Source organism: Trichoplax adhaerens, genomic scaffold, assembly GCF_000150275.1.
Source record: "Trichoplax adhaerens TRIADscaffold_1 genomic scaffold, whole genome shotgun sequence".
In the NCBI taxonomy this organism is placed as follows: domain Eukaryota; kingdom Metazoa; phylum Placozoa; class Uniplacotomia; order Trichoplacea; family Trichoplacidae; genus Trichoplax; species Trichoplax adhaerens.
Window position 1 is genome coordinate 3,151,467 of NW_002060943.1, and position 13,498 is coordinate 3,164,964.

Genomic DNA, 13,498 nt, shown 5'->3' on the forward strand with positions numbered 1-13,498 from the left:
AGGATTCTTTCCAACTTTGAATTATTGCTTGTAGTATAAAGGACAATTTTTTCCCCCTTTCTACATAAATCTATTTAACGCAAACAGTTTAGCAAGTACAACGAATGGTTATTAAAATTTCATAAGAGATTAATATTCACGAACGTGTAGCTCAAAATTAATGTCAGCTGTTAATTAACATACTCTATGTAATTTAAAAATTTGTTTGCTACTCTGAGCTGTAGATCATTTAATGTCAGTAAAGTAACCTTTCTACGAATGTAACTTATTCTTTTGCAACTAAATCGGATGAACGCATATAATATTATGACTTCATCACTTAGCTTAACACTTTCCTTTATATGTGATCAATCTTCTCGAGCAATGGAAAATTGCAAATAATGCTGATAGCAATTGGTTGCCTGTATGTTGGGCACATGTACGTTACGAGAAGTAACTTGCAAACCTATTCTATATTATATCATTGAGTCAAATGATAGTTTACTAAATCCAAATCAACGGCGACAATAGTAGTGAAGCATTGCATTAATTAATCGGCATGATAACGTACTGACGGCATTTGGAAGTTAAAAGGGCAATTGAGCCGTTGATAAAAATGGTTAATTTTATTATTACAACTGTGAAACTTTTATATCAGCATGCGTAAATGTACGAACATGAATAAAATTAACATAGCGGGATATGTACAGCCATACTTCAGCCTACTTTATTGATTATTATTTATTTATGACTATGACAAGGGTTATTTTAGAACTTTAAAGTTTCGATAATAGTAAATCACGTCCTGATAGACAAGTATCGCATCGAAGCACCTAAAATTTGATTCATGAAGTACTTGTGGCTCACAGTATTGATGTCGAAATTATACAGTTATGTTTTTCGAGGGAGGGATAAAGAAAGATTCTTCTGCGATATTTACGTAGCGACCATTAGCCCCATTCTAAGTACACAACTTATGCAGAAATACTATACTATTTGGTTACACATGGGAAACGTCTCGTATATCGTTTCATATCAATTTGCCTTTTTGTAAGAAGACTGAAATAGGTTGGATTCTTTAGCGATACTATCTTATATAAATAATATAATTTATCCGTGGCGGCAATGAATATCATCAAATCACTGATTAAAATTAGGATTCCGACATTTTCAAAATTGAATCTTACTAGAGGCAGGTATAAATTTAGCGTAAGAGCAAATTGATGCTTATTATGAACAGCATGCTTGTATGTACCATATCAGTTTCTACGCTACAGGGCAAAGTCACTAACTTAATGTTATAAAGCTTAATCATATCTTTCTGCATCAAGTAATGAGATTTGAAAAAAATCCTTACACGTGCAGTATATATGCTCGTAACGATACTTTTTAATTTTCTATACGACGTAACTATGACAGCAGCAGCATCGATAACCACTTTGCTTGTATTGAACAAACTATCCTTATCGATAAAGTATTCTATCATTAATGTTGTAATGATTTTTAATTTTAATGAATGCAACGTCAGCTATAGGATAGGCTATTACAGTTCACACTTGTACATAAATATGCAAAAATTAAAAAAAGTTAAGCTTCCTTGCAAGTAGATTTAACCAGATCGCAACGTTTTGGCGCTAACGCTTAATAATCAAACAATCACAAGACAGTACAGTAATAGTGTAATAAGTGTAGCTGAGCTTAGTCTAGATATACTATAGTAAATCAGAAAATAACATCGTTGCAGACTATAATACACAAATTTGTCAGTGGAATCCAAGCTTCACTCGATTGTCGTCGCTTACTAAATCAATGCGTTTAACAGTCAACTGCATCAATATTACAAAAACATCTAAGCACTTTTATTTAGAAAGTATCATCACAAAAGTGTTATCATCGGTAAAAGGAGATTTAAAAGACAAAATTGTCGCTACAGGTACTTGTATAACGCATTTCGTAACAGCGCCGTACTCGCTCATATGTTACGACGTTAAGACGACTCTACTTCTATAGTTATATGTTTGCTTTAAACAGCCTTGGCGAAACCAAGTCTGTTCTGGCCCATGTCAAATTCGGTGTAGTAGACACCGATGAATACATCACCAAGGATCCATTGAGGTCCGGTACCAATAACACCACCTTGGAAGCCACTGATGCATTGTTCCTGTCCTTGTTGGGTAACCTAATTATTCACATTTAATACGATAATTGAGATACTTTTATCTATTGACCAGTTGTAGAAAAATCTTCCATAACTAATTGTGTACGAACCTGCCAGATGTATTGTTCACCAGTAAGTGGGTAATTGACTCCGTTAATAGTGAAGGTAATGGTGGGTAAAGAGCTGATGGTGCTACAGTCAACGGTGTACTACAGATAGAGGCAAAAATAATATATATCACTTTTAATATTTGCTAATAATCTACCGTAGTGCTATAGTTATAGTTCATACTTGTCCACCAGCATTCTGAGCTCCGATAGCTTGTTGGATTCGTTGAACATCTTCTGGAGGTCCGACGATCAATGTAGTGCCAGTATCAGCAATAGCTTGACAACCACCATTACAGACAGTTGTACCAGTAGCTACCTTACCGCTGTAGGTGCAATAGAAAAATTAATAATTTAGTTACGATCGCACGGGTGGAAAAATTAATCATGGTGTATATGCTTACAATGAATGCTTGCTTACCCGTCCATTGCGAATTGCCAGTAACTTTCTCTGCTGAGTGGAACGTAGTTGAATTGACCACTGTAGTAGTTAGGATCAGAACCGCCAAGGATGAGTTCACCTCCTACAGCACCTCCTTGCTTTCTATAATTATGAGATATACGTATATTACCTTGTTTGTTACATGACATTAGGCAGTCAAACGTTTACAATATTTCAGGAAAGGTTACACCAGATTACGTCATCACAACAATTAATTATTTAATGCTAATGCTATTAATCGTTCGTTAATACCTGTTAAGATAGAAAGAAAATACTGGCTTTCGGACAAGACCTTGTTGTACCATATTGACGAATACCGGGTTAGTGCGTTCAGCAGAGAGTTGTTTGTAGCCCATTCCCAAGATTCCATCAAACTTGGCTGCAACGAAAGAAAGACCTGGTTCGCCAACAGCTTCACCGAAAGTTTGATTTCTAACACTGATACCAGCAACCTAAATTAGATCGGCAAAGGAGGATTATTCATAATAATTTGTCCATTGTAATAGCAGCATGAAAAAATGAATAGTTATTTTTTAACTTACAGTTACAACATCTTCACTGAGGAAACCGCTAGCAGCACCAGAACCATATTGGATGGACCATTGTTGTCCATTAGAGACGTAAGTGCTGGATTTGGTATGATCATATTTATCATGGCTTTCTATAGATCAAAAATTTATAATAAACTTCAAACGCAAGATACGGCTGATATTCAATTTCAGAAGAATATTTTTGCTTCAGAAATATGAAACAAAACGTATAGCTACCAAATTATTATGCGTGCCACTAGGTAGAAAAGCTCCATAACACTTTTAACAAGAAAATATTACTCACCGCATGCAGCATTTCCATTGCATTTTGTTGATGGCACCCATAAATCAGAAGAACCAGTATCAAAAAGGATTTTAAAGTTTTGTGGTGGTGTACCAATAGTGATAGGACCGTAGTATTGAGCCTAAGTGTACACATCCCGCAAATTAAATGATTGAAGACTAAATCTCATACTAGTCAATCATTCTCGATATAGACGTCTAAACGGTATACGTGTCGCTGCAAAAGAGCTTACAAGCGTTGATCGTATCAGTCATAGTACCATTTAGTTATATATATATATATCTAGTATTATGATCAGTTATGTGTGTTATTTTAATTTCGTTAAGGCAGCAATAAATTCTTACATCCAAGTAATTGCTGAGAGATTCATCGCCTCTGCTGGCAGAAAATTTAGAGTACTTCGCCTTCAGCATCTCTGCAGTGATACCAGCATCCAACAAAGTTTGGCGGATGGTTTTCATTTTGTAAAGCTTGATCCTATATGTTTACAGACAGCGAAAGATAAAATTTGAATTGATTTTTTTTGTGTCGTGTATGTTTAGAATCCACTATACTGTACTAAACAGCTACTAGAGTTTATAGGCCGGGTATAGATACATAAGTGGCAAGATTTAAGGCATTTTAATACCAACGCATCATGATCGTACCGATCAAACTATCACCTCGATAGCACATCCACTATACTAAATAATTGAGTATTTTTCTAGGCCTGTTACTGAAAACACCGTACCGTACATGTACAGTACAGCAGTCAATCCAACAAGATAATATCATGTTATGGATAACTACATTTCTTAGCAAGAAAGGTAAATCGCCAGGCTCTATTGATTCTCCGTTATGCTAACAGCTGTGGTCTATTCTAAGTTTGAATCGTGAAGTAGTACTACCACTATCTTGAGAACTTTATCCACTTCTCAGGCTGCAAATGTGAGTCCAAATTCTTTGCAATATTGTCGAATCTTTGCTAAAGCTATCCTTCACAAAGTTTTACACTACAGTATTGATCATGGGGGTGAATTGAAATAAAGTGTCTAACCTATACAGTACTGATGAATGCATCATGATCAACTGACACCGATATTTTGTAGCAACCTTACTCCAGCAAAGTATCTTCATTATCCTTGATTCATTATTTCGAGTCAATTATGCATTGACGGTAGCATTTAATTTTTATTACTAGTACAATCAGAAGTCTAATTTTTAATTAATTCATTGATCAGTGTGCAAGTGGCCATTGATCTGGTTAACCAGCACACTGGGTAATCTATGCATGACTCGTATCTTGGTCCATCTAGTGCTCGATGATGGTAGATCACGCGTTGTTGATGAAATGGTTCGTATGGATAAACATTCTGTCTTTCTTTGCATCATGATGGACTAGTTGACTCAGAAGACACATGGGTAACCACAAAATACTGTACCGTACACTTGACGTCCTACATGACATGATACTAGACTCGCCATTTTCAAGCGATTGGTTCAAGTTTCCTCTTGGTCCATTGACTGGCAATAAAAGAAATTGACTATTGCATGTCAATGATATTCAACGAACTACTTACGGCCTAGTACTGTACTATCACATTACTGCCGACATTATCTTGATACCAATAGTAACGTCGACTGAGTTAGTCCGTGATCAAGTCTATCCTTCATTTTGGGCATCTACTGCACTGTACGACATTGAAAAAGCTGTGTACAATCGATCACGCAATGCCATGTTGCAAAACCAACATGCTGTAGTGTAGTCAATCTCTTTCATCGATGTCAAAGAAAGTCCTTCTAACAAATAGAAAGCCTAGTACGACATTGAAAAAAGCTGTGCACACTGCACAATCGATCACGCAATGCCATGTTGCAAAACCAGCATGCTGTAGTGTAGTCAATCTCTTTCATCGATGGCAAAGAAAGTCCTTCTAACAAATAGAAAGCCTACTCTACATGAAGAATCACTTAGTAATAGAAATTACCTTTGCAATGCAGCAGCACAGGATAGGACCAGCGCTAAAACAAGAAGTATAGAACGCATTTTCTTTTCCACGGGATAGATTGATCACCAACAAGCTGTTGAAAAATTGTGGCAAATGAGTTGGATAGGACAGTCCAGCGTCAGTAGATATACCCTTGCTTTGTATTCAATGGCTGTGGTCATATGATTCTCACGATTCGTAAGTGTCATGTGATTGGTGGTTTGCATGTAGCTGAGTCAGGACGTCACTTTGGTCGTTACGGTAACATGCTGTAGGTTGAGGTGGACAAGTCAACACGAACAGGTAGTGTGTGAGGCGTGACAGGCCTATCAAGGACGGACTTCCGTACAGTACAGTACACAGACTGGCAAGCAAAATACAATCATGACGGAGCGACGCATGGCAGCGAGAGTGATAGTATCTTGTATGGATTTCGATTGTTGTTTGTGTACAATGATATCCAGCAGGTTATGGAAACGTTAAATGATATACTGTCCATCACATAGCACAACATGGCGTCTATTAATTAGCTATTATTAAAATGATCCTTTAGGCTGTACAGTATTCGAGATCATATTCTTCTTCAACAACGCATGTTGCAGGCTTGCAGCCCGCAGCCTTTTTTAGTGCTAGCCTGTCGAATCACGTCCTCTGGCAGACAAAGATGCTAATGTAACAAAATAAATGGTTGCTCATTTTCAACGCTACCAGATTGAACTTGACGATGCTGACATCATTGACTGTACAGTGTACAGTCTTGGATCGTCAATAAGCAACATCTTGAGTGCTCTATCTGGAAATAGAGAGCAATAGGCTATCTTGTTGAGATCATCTTCAACAGCATGCATGCATGGCTTCAAGTCTACGTGACATGTAGGTATCTCTCTATTCGAGAGTTTATATCTCCAATATACCATACTACTGCATCAATCGACCGAAACTACTTCAAAATACTCTCTTATTTTTGCCATCCTGCAGAAAAGTAGCGAGATATCGACAGTCGAGAAGCAGTGACGACCTCCGGGCATATTGCATCAACTTTATCGAGGCATAGAAAACATGAGAACAGCATGACTTGCACAAGCTGCAGCGTTTGCATGTGACTACAACCAGACCACTTATCCCGTGGGCATCATCCACTGCTGGAACAAAAACAGCGGGCTCACGTGCAAAACTCGTTACCTTCAAATACTATTCAATATCTCCCTTATAATGAATTAATGAATTATTGACATAGCTTACAAGTCTACTCCACAAATGCATATTCAATAATTATGAATTCATCAACTTAATAATACAGCATTGACTGGCTGTTTTTTATTCAGATTTCGCCACTGTCGGTTATTCTACAATAATAATCTTTCCAATTCTCCCAATCAAAAACCATGCCAACTGTCCACCAGCTAAGCACAGATTGCCAATCATCAAGTTGAAGTCATCCCGTTCTGTTTTATAAAAAAAGATAAATCAAACTTCTACGACAGTAGTAAAGTCGATTTAAAGATTCCCCTTTTGCAGTATAGTGATCGAAACAATTAATTCACTGTCATACATTTAATTGAGCTGGCGTAATCAGTTAATGAAATGAGATGCTCTACCGGTAGAAACCTATCATATATTGCTTTACAAGCCATCCATTACTTTCGTTTGAACAATTCTATGTAGAGCTACCTTATGGTAGTTACCATCTTGATTCGTAATTAGATAATTGATCAATTACGTTAATAATGTAGCGCATTGATACGATAATTCAACGAGCAGATCGAATGGAATGACTAGCTTAACGCCTTGTCGCTTCGCTAACGCAGATATCCCAGTTTTAATGGAAAGACCAGTGTTAATTGTATATAACATATATATACTGTATATTTATGGTGTTTATGTCTCCACTGTCACAACTGAACATTATTAACTGTAAATTCTAAAAATGGCAGCACTTTAAAAAGAGAATAATAACTCTTTGAAGTTCCTAAATTGAGATATGCAAAAAACTACTTTGACGGCTGGCAAATACATCCATGGAGTTTCAAGAATACAGATGCGAAACTGCAAATAATTAGATGTTGAACGAATGCGAGTATACTAAAAGGCGGATTGTAAAAGTGGATTGTAAAATGAATTCGTTCAAACCCGTTACATGTCACCGCAAAATATGGCTTATCAATTTGGGAAGCTTAATCCTGTGCGGACGGGCCACTTATAGTAATATAATTCCAGTTCCAGGTTCACATTTAGCATTACCACGAGCATAAATTAAAAAATTGGGGCTTCTAGTGTGTAAATACTATATAAACGTGTTACGGTACTTCATTCACCGTTAATAAAATAATCCGCAACTCTCCCTCGCCTAAAAACTCCCGGCTTTTATACCCTCGACGGTGGATTATCCCGTAGGGTGTCTGCAGAATCTACAGTAAGCCTTCCTAATCCTTGAAAGTCCTAACCGTTGTGATTTCCCCTTTTATGGTCCTAACATAGCTATTCTGTGTCATACTAGTATTGCAGCACTAATTTCTAGTAAGCCTTCCTAACGAATACGGCTTTTCCCTCCAGTCCTAACAGAGCTATTCTGTGGCATGCTACACTTGGAAGTCCTGACCACTGTGTTTTCCCCCTATGGTCCTAACATAGCTATTCTGTGTCCTACTGTAGGTGCTGCACTAATCTTAGCACTTTCAAAATGTCAATACTGTACATTGTACAAGCAGTAGTACAGTATTCCTTCTTTTGTAGCGCATGGTATGCCGTAAATCTGTTTGTACAGACTGCATGGAATAATAAAAGTAAAAGCCGATATTTTGTAATAACATATCACCGCTAAACGGCGAGTGAGAGGGAAAACTATGTTAAACATTTTATCCATCATGTCCGGCTACGTCAGGCTTCGTAGCTAGCACTGTGTACATAGTGTATGTAGGTTACATTTTTGGTCTGTATGTATATAATGTAAATCAATAGCAATATGAGGTGTGAGGTTTAATAATAATTGCAGAGCATAGTTTATTATTTATATTGCTAGTTTAGTAATTGTTTTTAATCCCGTTGATATTTCTGTAGGGATGACCAGATTGATCATTCTAAAATTTCCTCCTAAATTTAAACTAACCGGATTAGGCAGAATCAAATTAAACTGTATTGTAGTAAAATCTTTACCTGTCAAAGAAACTATGCTATATAGTTAAGAACTACTTCTCTACTTATTGTAATATAGCTCATACGAGTTAGTCCTTCCAATACGAAATAGGAATTAACCTTAATGCGAAACTCAGGGCAACACAAAACATCTCATTCCGGCTGCTCTTAATTATTACTGAGTGTAAAGTGAGTGCTTGTGTTATTTCATTTTTCTCTATGGTTATTACAGACATGTTATACCACTTGTTACTCTTCAATTTTTACTTTTACGATACAGCTTATGGTGCTTTTTCACAAGCAATTGCAGGCTCTCTCTCATCGCTCCTTTGAATATTACATGTCTTGGAATATTTTACTATCTATATGGAAGCCACTAGCTGAATCTGTAGTTACAATGCAATGATGTACTTATAGACTTGGCAGTACTGGTGATGATATACTGTACTTGTATTCTGCTATTGCTTCACAATTTCCCACGCTGTTAAACATCTAACATACAGTGTTATTACCAAATTAGTGGGTGTCTCCCAACAATAGGCCATCATTTTTGTTTACACAGTGTTGAGTTGTGTTAAGTTGTTTCCAGTAATCACTTTGTCATTGAGCAGGCGAAGAAAAACTGTGTATGCACTTTTGAAATAGTTACACCAAAATAATTCATCATGAAGTCAGAAATCATCATCTCCAGCCCAGTAACTGATATGGAACTGCCAGCAAATGCAACTGTATATGAATACATCAGCAGTAAATTTTCGGAATATGGAGAAAAACCAGCTATTGTAAGCCAAATAATTCTGTGATGATTTTTTATTTATTAGATAGATAGGAAGATAGGTGGGGTGAACATGGAGGTAAAATAATCCTCTATGATGAGAAGGAGAAATATATGCAAACTACGTACCATCTATGTACTTTTTATGTCATCTACACTTGCAATTTAAGAATTAGTTAATCCACTTATTAATGGAACACGTACAAGTATGTTATGAAGATAATAGCACAAAAGAATTTCTGATTCTCTTGCACATTGCTTTTTTTACTGTACTCAAGAACTACTCTCTTTATTTTTTTTGGGGGGGGGGAGTAGCCCTTGCTATACCTAATTCATAAGCATTACTTAATTAAAGAGTTTATCTTATAGTTTCGATATACTTTGTAGGTCCAAATTATATGGTAGGATTGGACAGATATGAGCTTTTATTCTATAAGTATCGCTGAAATTTTCAAATGGCAGATACAAATTTATGTCTAATACGATATTTCTGTACCCTCGAAGACAGTTTGAGTTTTATTTACTAAACAAAAATTCATATCACCCATCTATAGAGGCTTCTCTGCTGTGCAGGCTGTAAGGCAAATAAAGTTTCAGCTCTTATTTTTTAGTTAACAATACAATTTCTTTGACTAAGCTATGTGCAACAAACTAAATTAAACCAGAAATCGATGTAGTAAAGCCAGAATATCTATGTATCTAATCTTTCAGTCCAACACACCATAAATTTGTGATTTATAATGACTTTTACTATGCAACCACTGCAGAGCGGTGCTAAAATGGTATCAATAGTGAATTGCAATACTGCACTGCTAGATGATGTAATAATAATCGATCCTACTCATAATGCTTTGATTTTTTTTTACAGACTGATACCTCTAGTGATAGGACTATAAATTACAATCAACTGTTGGATATGATTCGACGATTTGGATCTTCTTTGATTCGGATGGGATTTAAAAAAGGAGATGTATTTGCTCTATACAGCCCCAATCTGCCGGAATATGCCGTTGCAGTCCTTGGTATTATTGCAATAGGTGGTATAGCTACTACTGTTAATCCCTTGTACACTGCGGAAGAAGTGATCAAACAACTAAAGTTATCTGGTGCTCAATATATCGTGGGTTTTCCCAGTAACGCCGCTAATGTGATAAAGGCAAAAGAAACCCTGTAAGCAGAAGTTTGCTATTTCATTAAAAAATGTTATTATATTCATAGTTGACATAGCTAACTGCACAGTAAATAAAGTACTGCATCTTCATTATACAGTACGTAGTATAATAATATGATATAAAGAAAAAGTGCCTGCACTGTAGAGTAGTACTTTAGATGTATCACTTGACAATTTTATTTTAAAACGTCCCAGATAAATGGCGAATTATGATATACTATATAAGCCATTACTTTTTTTTGTCTGAATGTATTTATGCCATATAATATCAAATTCGTTGATAAATTCTGAATATTATTTATGCGATTGTACGCAAATTTACTTACCATGAATTTAGACCGTCTGACATATTTGATGCCGTTATTGAAGTATTACAGCTGCCTTTAAATGATCAAATTACATTTGTTGATCTCAGTACTATAAATTCCAACTGGGATTAGAGATTGAAAATTGCATAGAATATGCAAACGAATACTGAATCATCTGCTATAGTTTGCTATATTCTCTGAGTAATATGGAAGATATATAATGGAAATTTTCAATTGTTCGTATTCAAGTTGTTGCCGTTATAGTAATATCCATACACATTCCTTAAATTTCAGAAATTTAAAGAACGCTTACGTATTTGGTAATGCCGAGGGTTTAACCTCTTTCAGTACATTTTTTGAGGACGATGGCACACTTTTCTTGCCGGATTTATCAATCCATCCCGATGATGTGGCGTTCATTCCTTTTTCAAGTGGTACTACTGGACTTCCAAAAGGTTACTTACTATGTATTTCTTGTCATAACCTATCACAACCTCTTCATGTAACAGCATTAAATTCTACAGTAATGTATGAGCCACATTTAATACGGGTATTTGTCAATCTTATAATGGTATGACGCTATATAAAACTTATCAGATTTAGAAATTACGCAAAGGAAGAATCGATCAACTATGCAATACGAATATACTTATTACTGAGTGTATTTTATACCTACTAGACTAGTTAATATAATAACCAGAGGCAAAACTAATGTTATCATAATTTTTAATTTCGGATAGAATATACTGTATGTTGAGAAAGTATCTTCTTGTACACTACTCAATAATATAATTATTTTAAACTAAGTAAAGCGAATGTTATTTTTCTAGATAATTACCAGTATACTAGCAAAATGACACAAGAGCTTTGCTTTAATCTAACTATCATCGTGAGACATTTGTATAGTACTTGTCAGATTGAATAATAATCCATAATATTTTATTATTTGAAATAGGTGTTATGCTGACCCACTACAATATTTGCAGTAATATGGCTCAGCTCATGCATCCAGATTTCGCGGTATATAAGCATGATGGACCGAATCTAGGATTGCTACCATGGTATCATATCTATGGTTTTGTTGTAATTATGGCAATTACACTCCGCGCCGGCGGACATTTGATTTCCATGTTACGATTCGATCAAGAAGTATTCTTGAAATCCATAGAAAAGTATAAGGTGAGATAATATTTAATATTAGCCTATCGAAATACTGTATTCTCATGTAGGGTATTTAAGATGTCAGATAAAAAGCGTTCATTCTGCCTTTTTACAAATTACGATTTCATAAAATTTGTAAGTAATCATTTTTCGGTAAAAATGAATACAATTTCATCGTCATGTACTATGTTTTATGCTACATTTTTAGATTAAGTATGCAAATTTGGTACCACCGATCTACGTACTCTTATCTAAAAGTCCAATGGTCAAAAAATTCGATTTATCTACTTTGAAGGAATCTATTTCTGGAGCCGCACCACTCGATGCAGAAACCAGCTCAACGGTTAACCAGCGTATAGGTTTTGAGCTTGTACGACAAGGCACGTTTACGAGTACTATGTTTATTAACGATAGTTAGAAGTACTTACAGATTTGAGTTGTATCTATCGTTCTGCATGCTATTTATTTTACGCTTTACTGGTATTTTGAGAGTAGGGTTTGGAATGACTGAACTCAGTCCCGCTTCTCATCTGGTTAGGAGAATGGATGGAGATTCATCACAAGGATCGGTAGGACATTGCGTACCTAATACACTTGCTAAGGTAATATCCAATACTGAGTTGCAATAGCTAAAAATATAATGACATATTCGTTGATAATGTTATATTTTGTCGATAATTACAATCTATTGAATTTTCATGTTAGATTGTTGATGTAGAAACTGGTGAGTCATTAGGACCTGGAAAAGATGGAGAATTATGCATAAAAGGACCGCAAGTAATGAAAGGATATTTCAACAATCCAGAAGCAACAGCTAATACCATCGACAAAGATGGCTGGTTACACACTGGCGACATTGGACATTATAATGAGGATAAAAAGTTTTATATTGTTGATCGATTGAAAGAATTAATCAAGTATAAGGGATTTCAGGTATTATATCTTGTACAGTAAATATAATATTAATTAAAATTTATTAATTTGATAGTAATATTGTATACGGTATACAGTACACTGTGATTAGTGACTATATATGATTAAACGCATACATGTAGCGAAAATGAAATATACATAAGAGACATAAATATAATATAAAATTAGATATTATGATATATTATTAAGGATGTAATATAACAGTGGTTGAAATGGTTTTCTACGTATGCATATTTATAGGTACCGCCAGCGGAGCTTGAGGGTATCTTATTATCTAATTCTAAAATCGCCGATGCAGCTGTTATCGGGATTCCAGATTATGAGGCTGGTGAATTACCGAAAGCCTTCGTTGTTAAATGTGATGATATAACGGAAGAAGAAGTTATGGATTATGTGGCCATTAAAGTAGGTCCTCATAAAAAGTTACGTGGAGGAGTAGAATTTTTAGAGAAGATTCCAAAATCAGCGAGTGGTAAAATATTACGTCGTGAGCTCCGAAAGAGAGAGAGTGCAAAGAAAAAGGATAATTAA

General features: G+C 35.5%; 2 protein-coding genes across 2 annotated transcripts; one reads left to right on the forward strand and one right to left on the reverse strand.

Moving 5' to 3' along the window:
* Nucleotides 1–1,339: 1,339 nt before the first annotated feature.
* TRIADDRAFT_36922 (expressed hypothetical protein) lies at nucleotides 1,340–5,608 on the reverse strand. Its single transcript, XM_002108542.1, has 9 exons — nucleotides 5,488–5,608; nucleotides 3,865–3,997; nucleotides 3,521–3,641; nucleotides 3,229–3,347; nucleotides 2,939–3,138; nucleotides 2,666–2,788; nucleotides 2,429–2,570; nucleotides 2,248–2,346; nucleotides 1,340–2,158 (listed from the first exon to the last, which is right to left on the reverse strand). The coding sequence occupies exons 1-9, from the start codon at nucleotides 5,544–5,546 to the stop codon at nucleotides 2,003–2,005; spliced, it is 1,152 nt and encodes a 383-aa protein (XP_002108578.1). The 5' UTR covers nucleotides 5,547–5,608; the 3' UTR covers nucleotides 1,340–2,002.
* A 3,676-nt stretch (nucleotides 5,609–9,284) lies between these two features.
* TRIADDRAFT_19127 (uncharacterized protein) lies at nucleotides 9,285–13,498 on the forward strand (the record flags this gene model as incomplete). The annotated part of the gene is made up of 8 exons (XM_002107732.1): nucleotides 9,285–9,401; nucleotides 10,263–10,564; nucleotides 11,168–11,328; nucleotides 11,829–12,052; nucleotides 12,243–12,418; nucleotides 12,525–12,636; nucleotides 12,740–12,967; nucleotides 13,208–13,498. The coding sequence occupies 8 exons, from the start codon at nucleotides 9,285–9,287 to the stop codon at nucleotides 13,496–13,498; spliced, it is 1,611 nt and encodes a 536-aa protein (XP_002107768.1).

Coding starts and splice junctions, on each gene's coding strand:
- TRIADDRAFT_36922 (XM_002108542.1), bottom strand. CDS start 5,546: ATGCGTTCTATACTTCTTGTTTTAGCGCTGGTCCTATCCTGTGCTGCT. Junction 3,139..3,228: donor TCAGTGAAGATGTTGTAACT/GTAAGTTAAAAA, acceptor GATCTAATTTAG/GTTGCTGGTATCAGTGTTAG. Junction 2,571..2,665: donor TGGCAATTCGCAATGGACGG/GTAAGCAAGCAT, acceptor TTGCACCTACAG/CGGTAAGGTAGCTACTGGTA.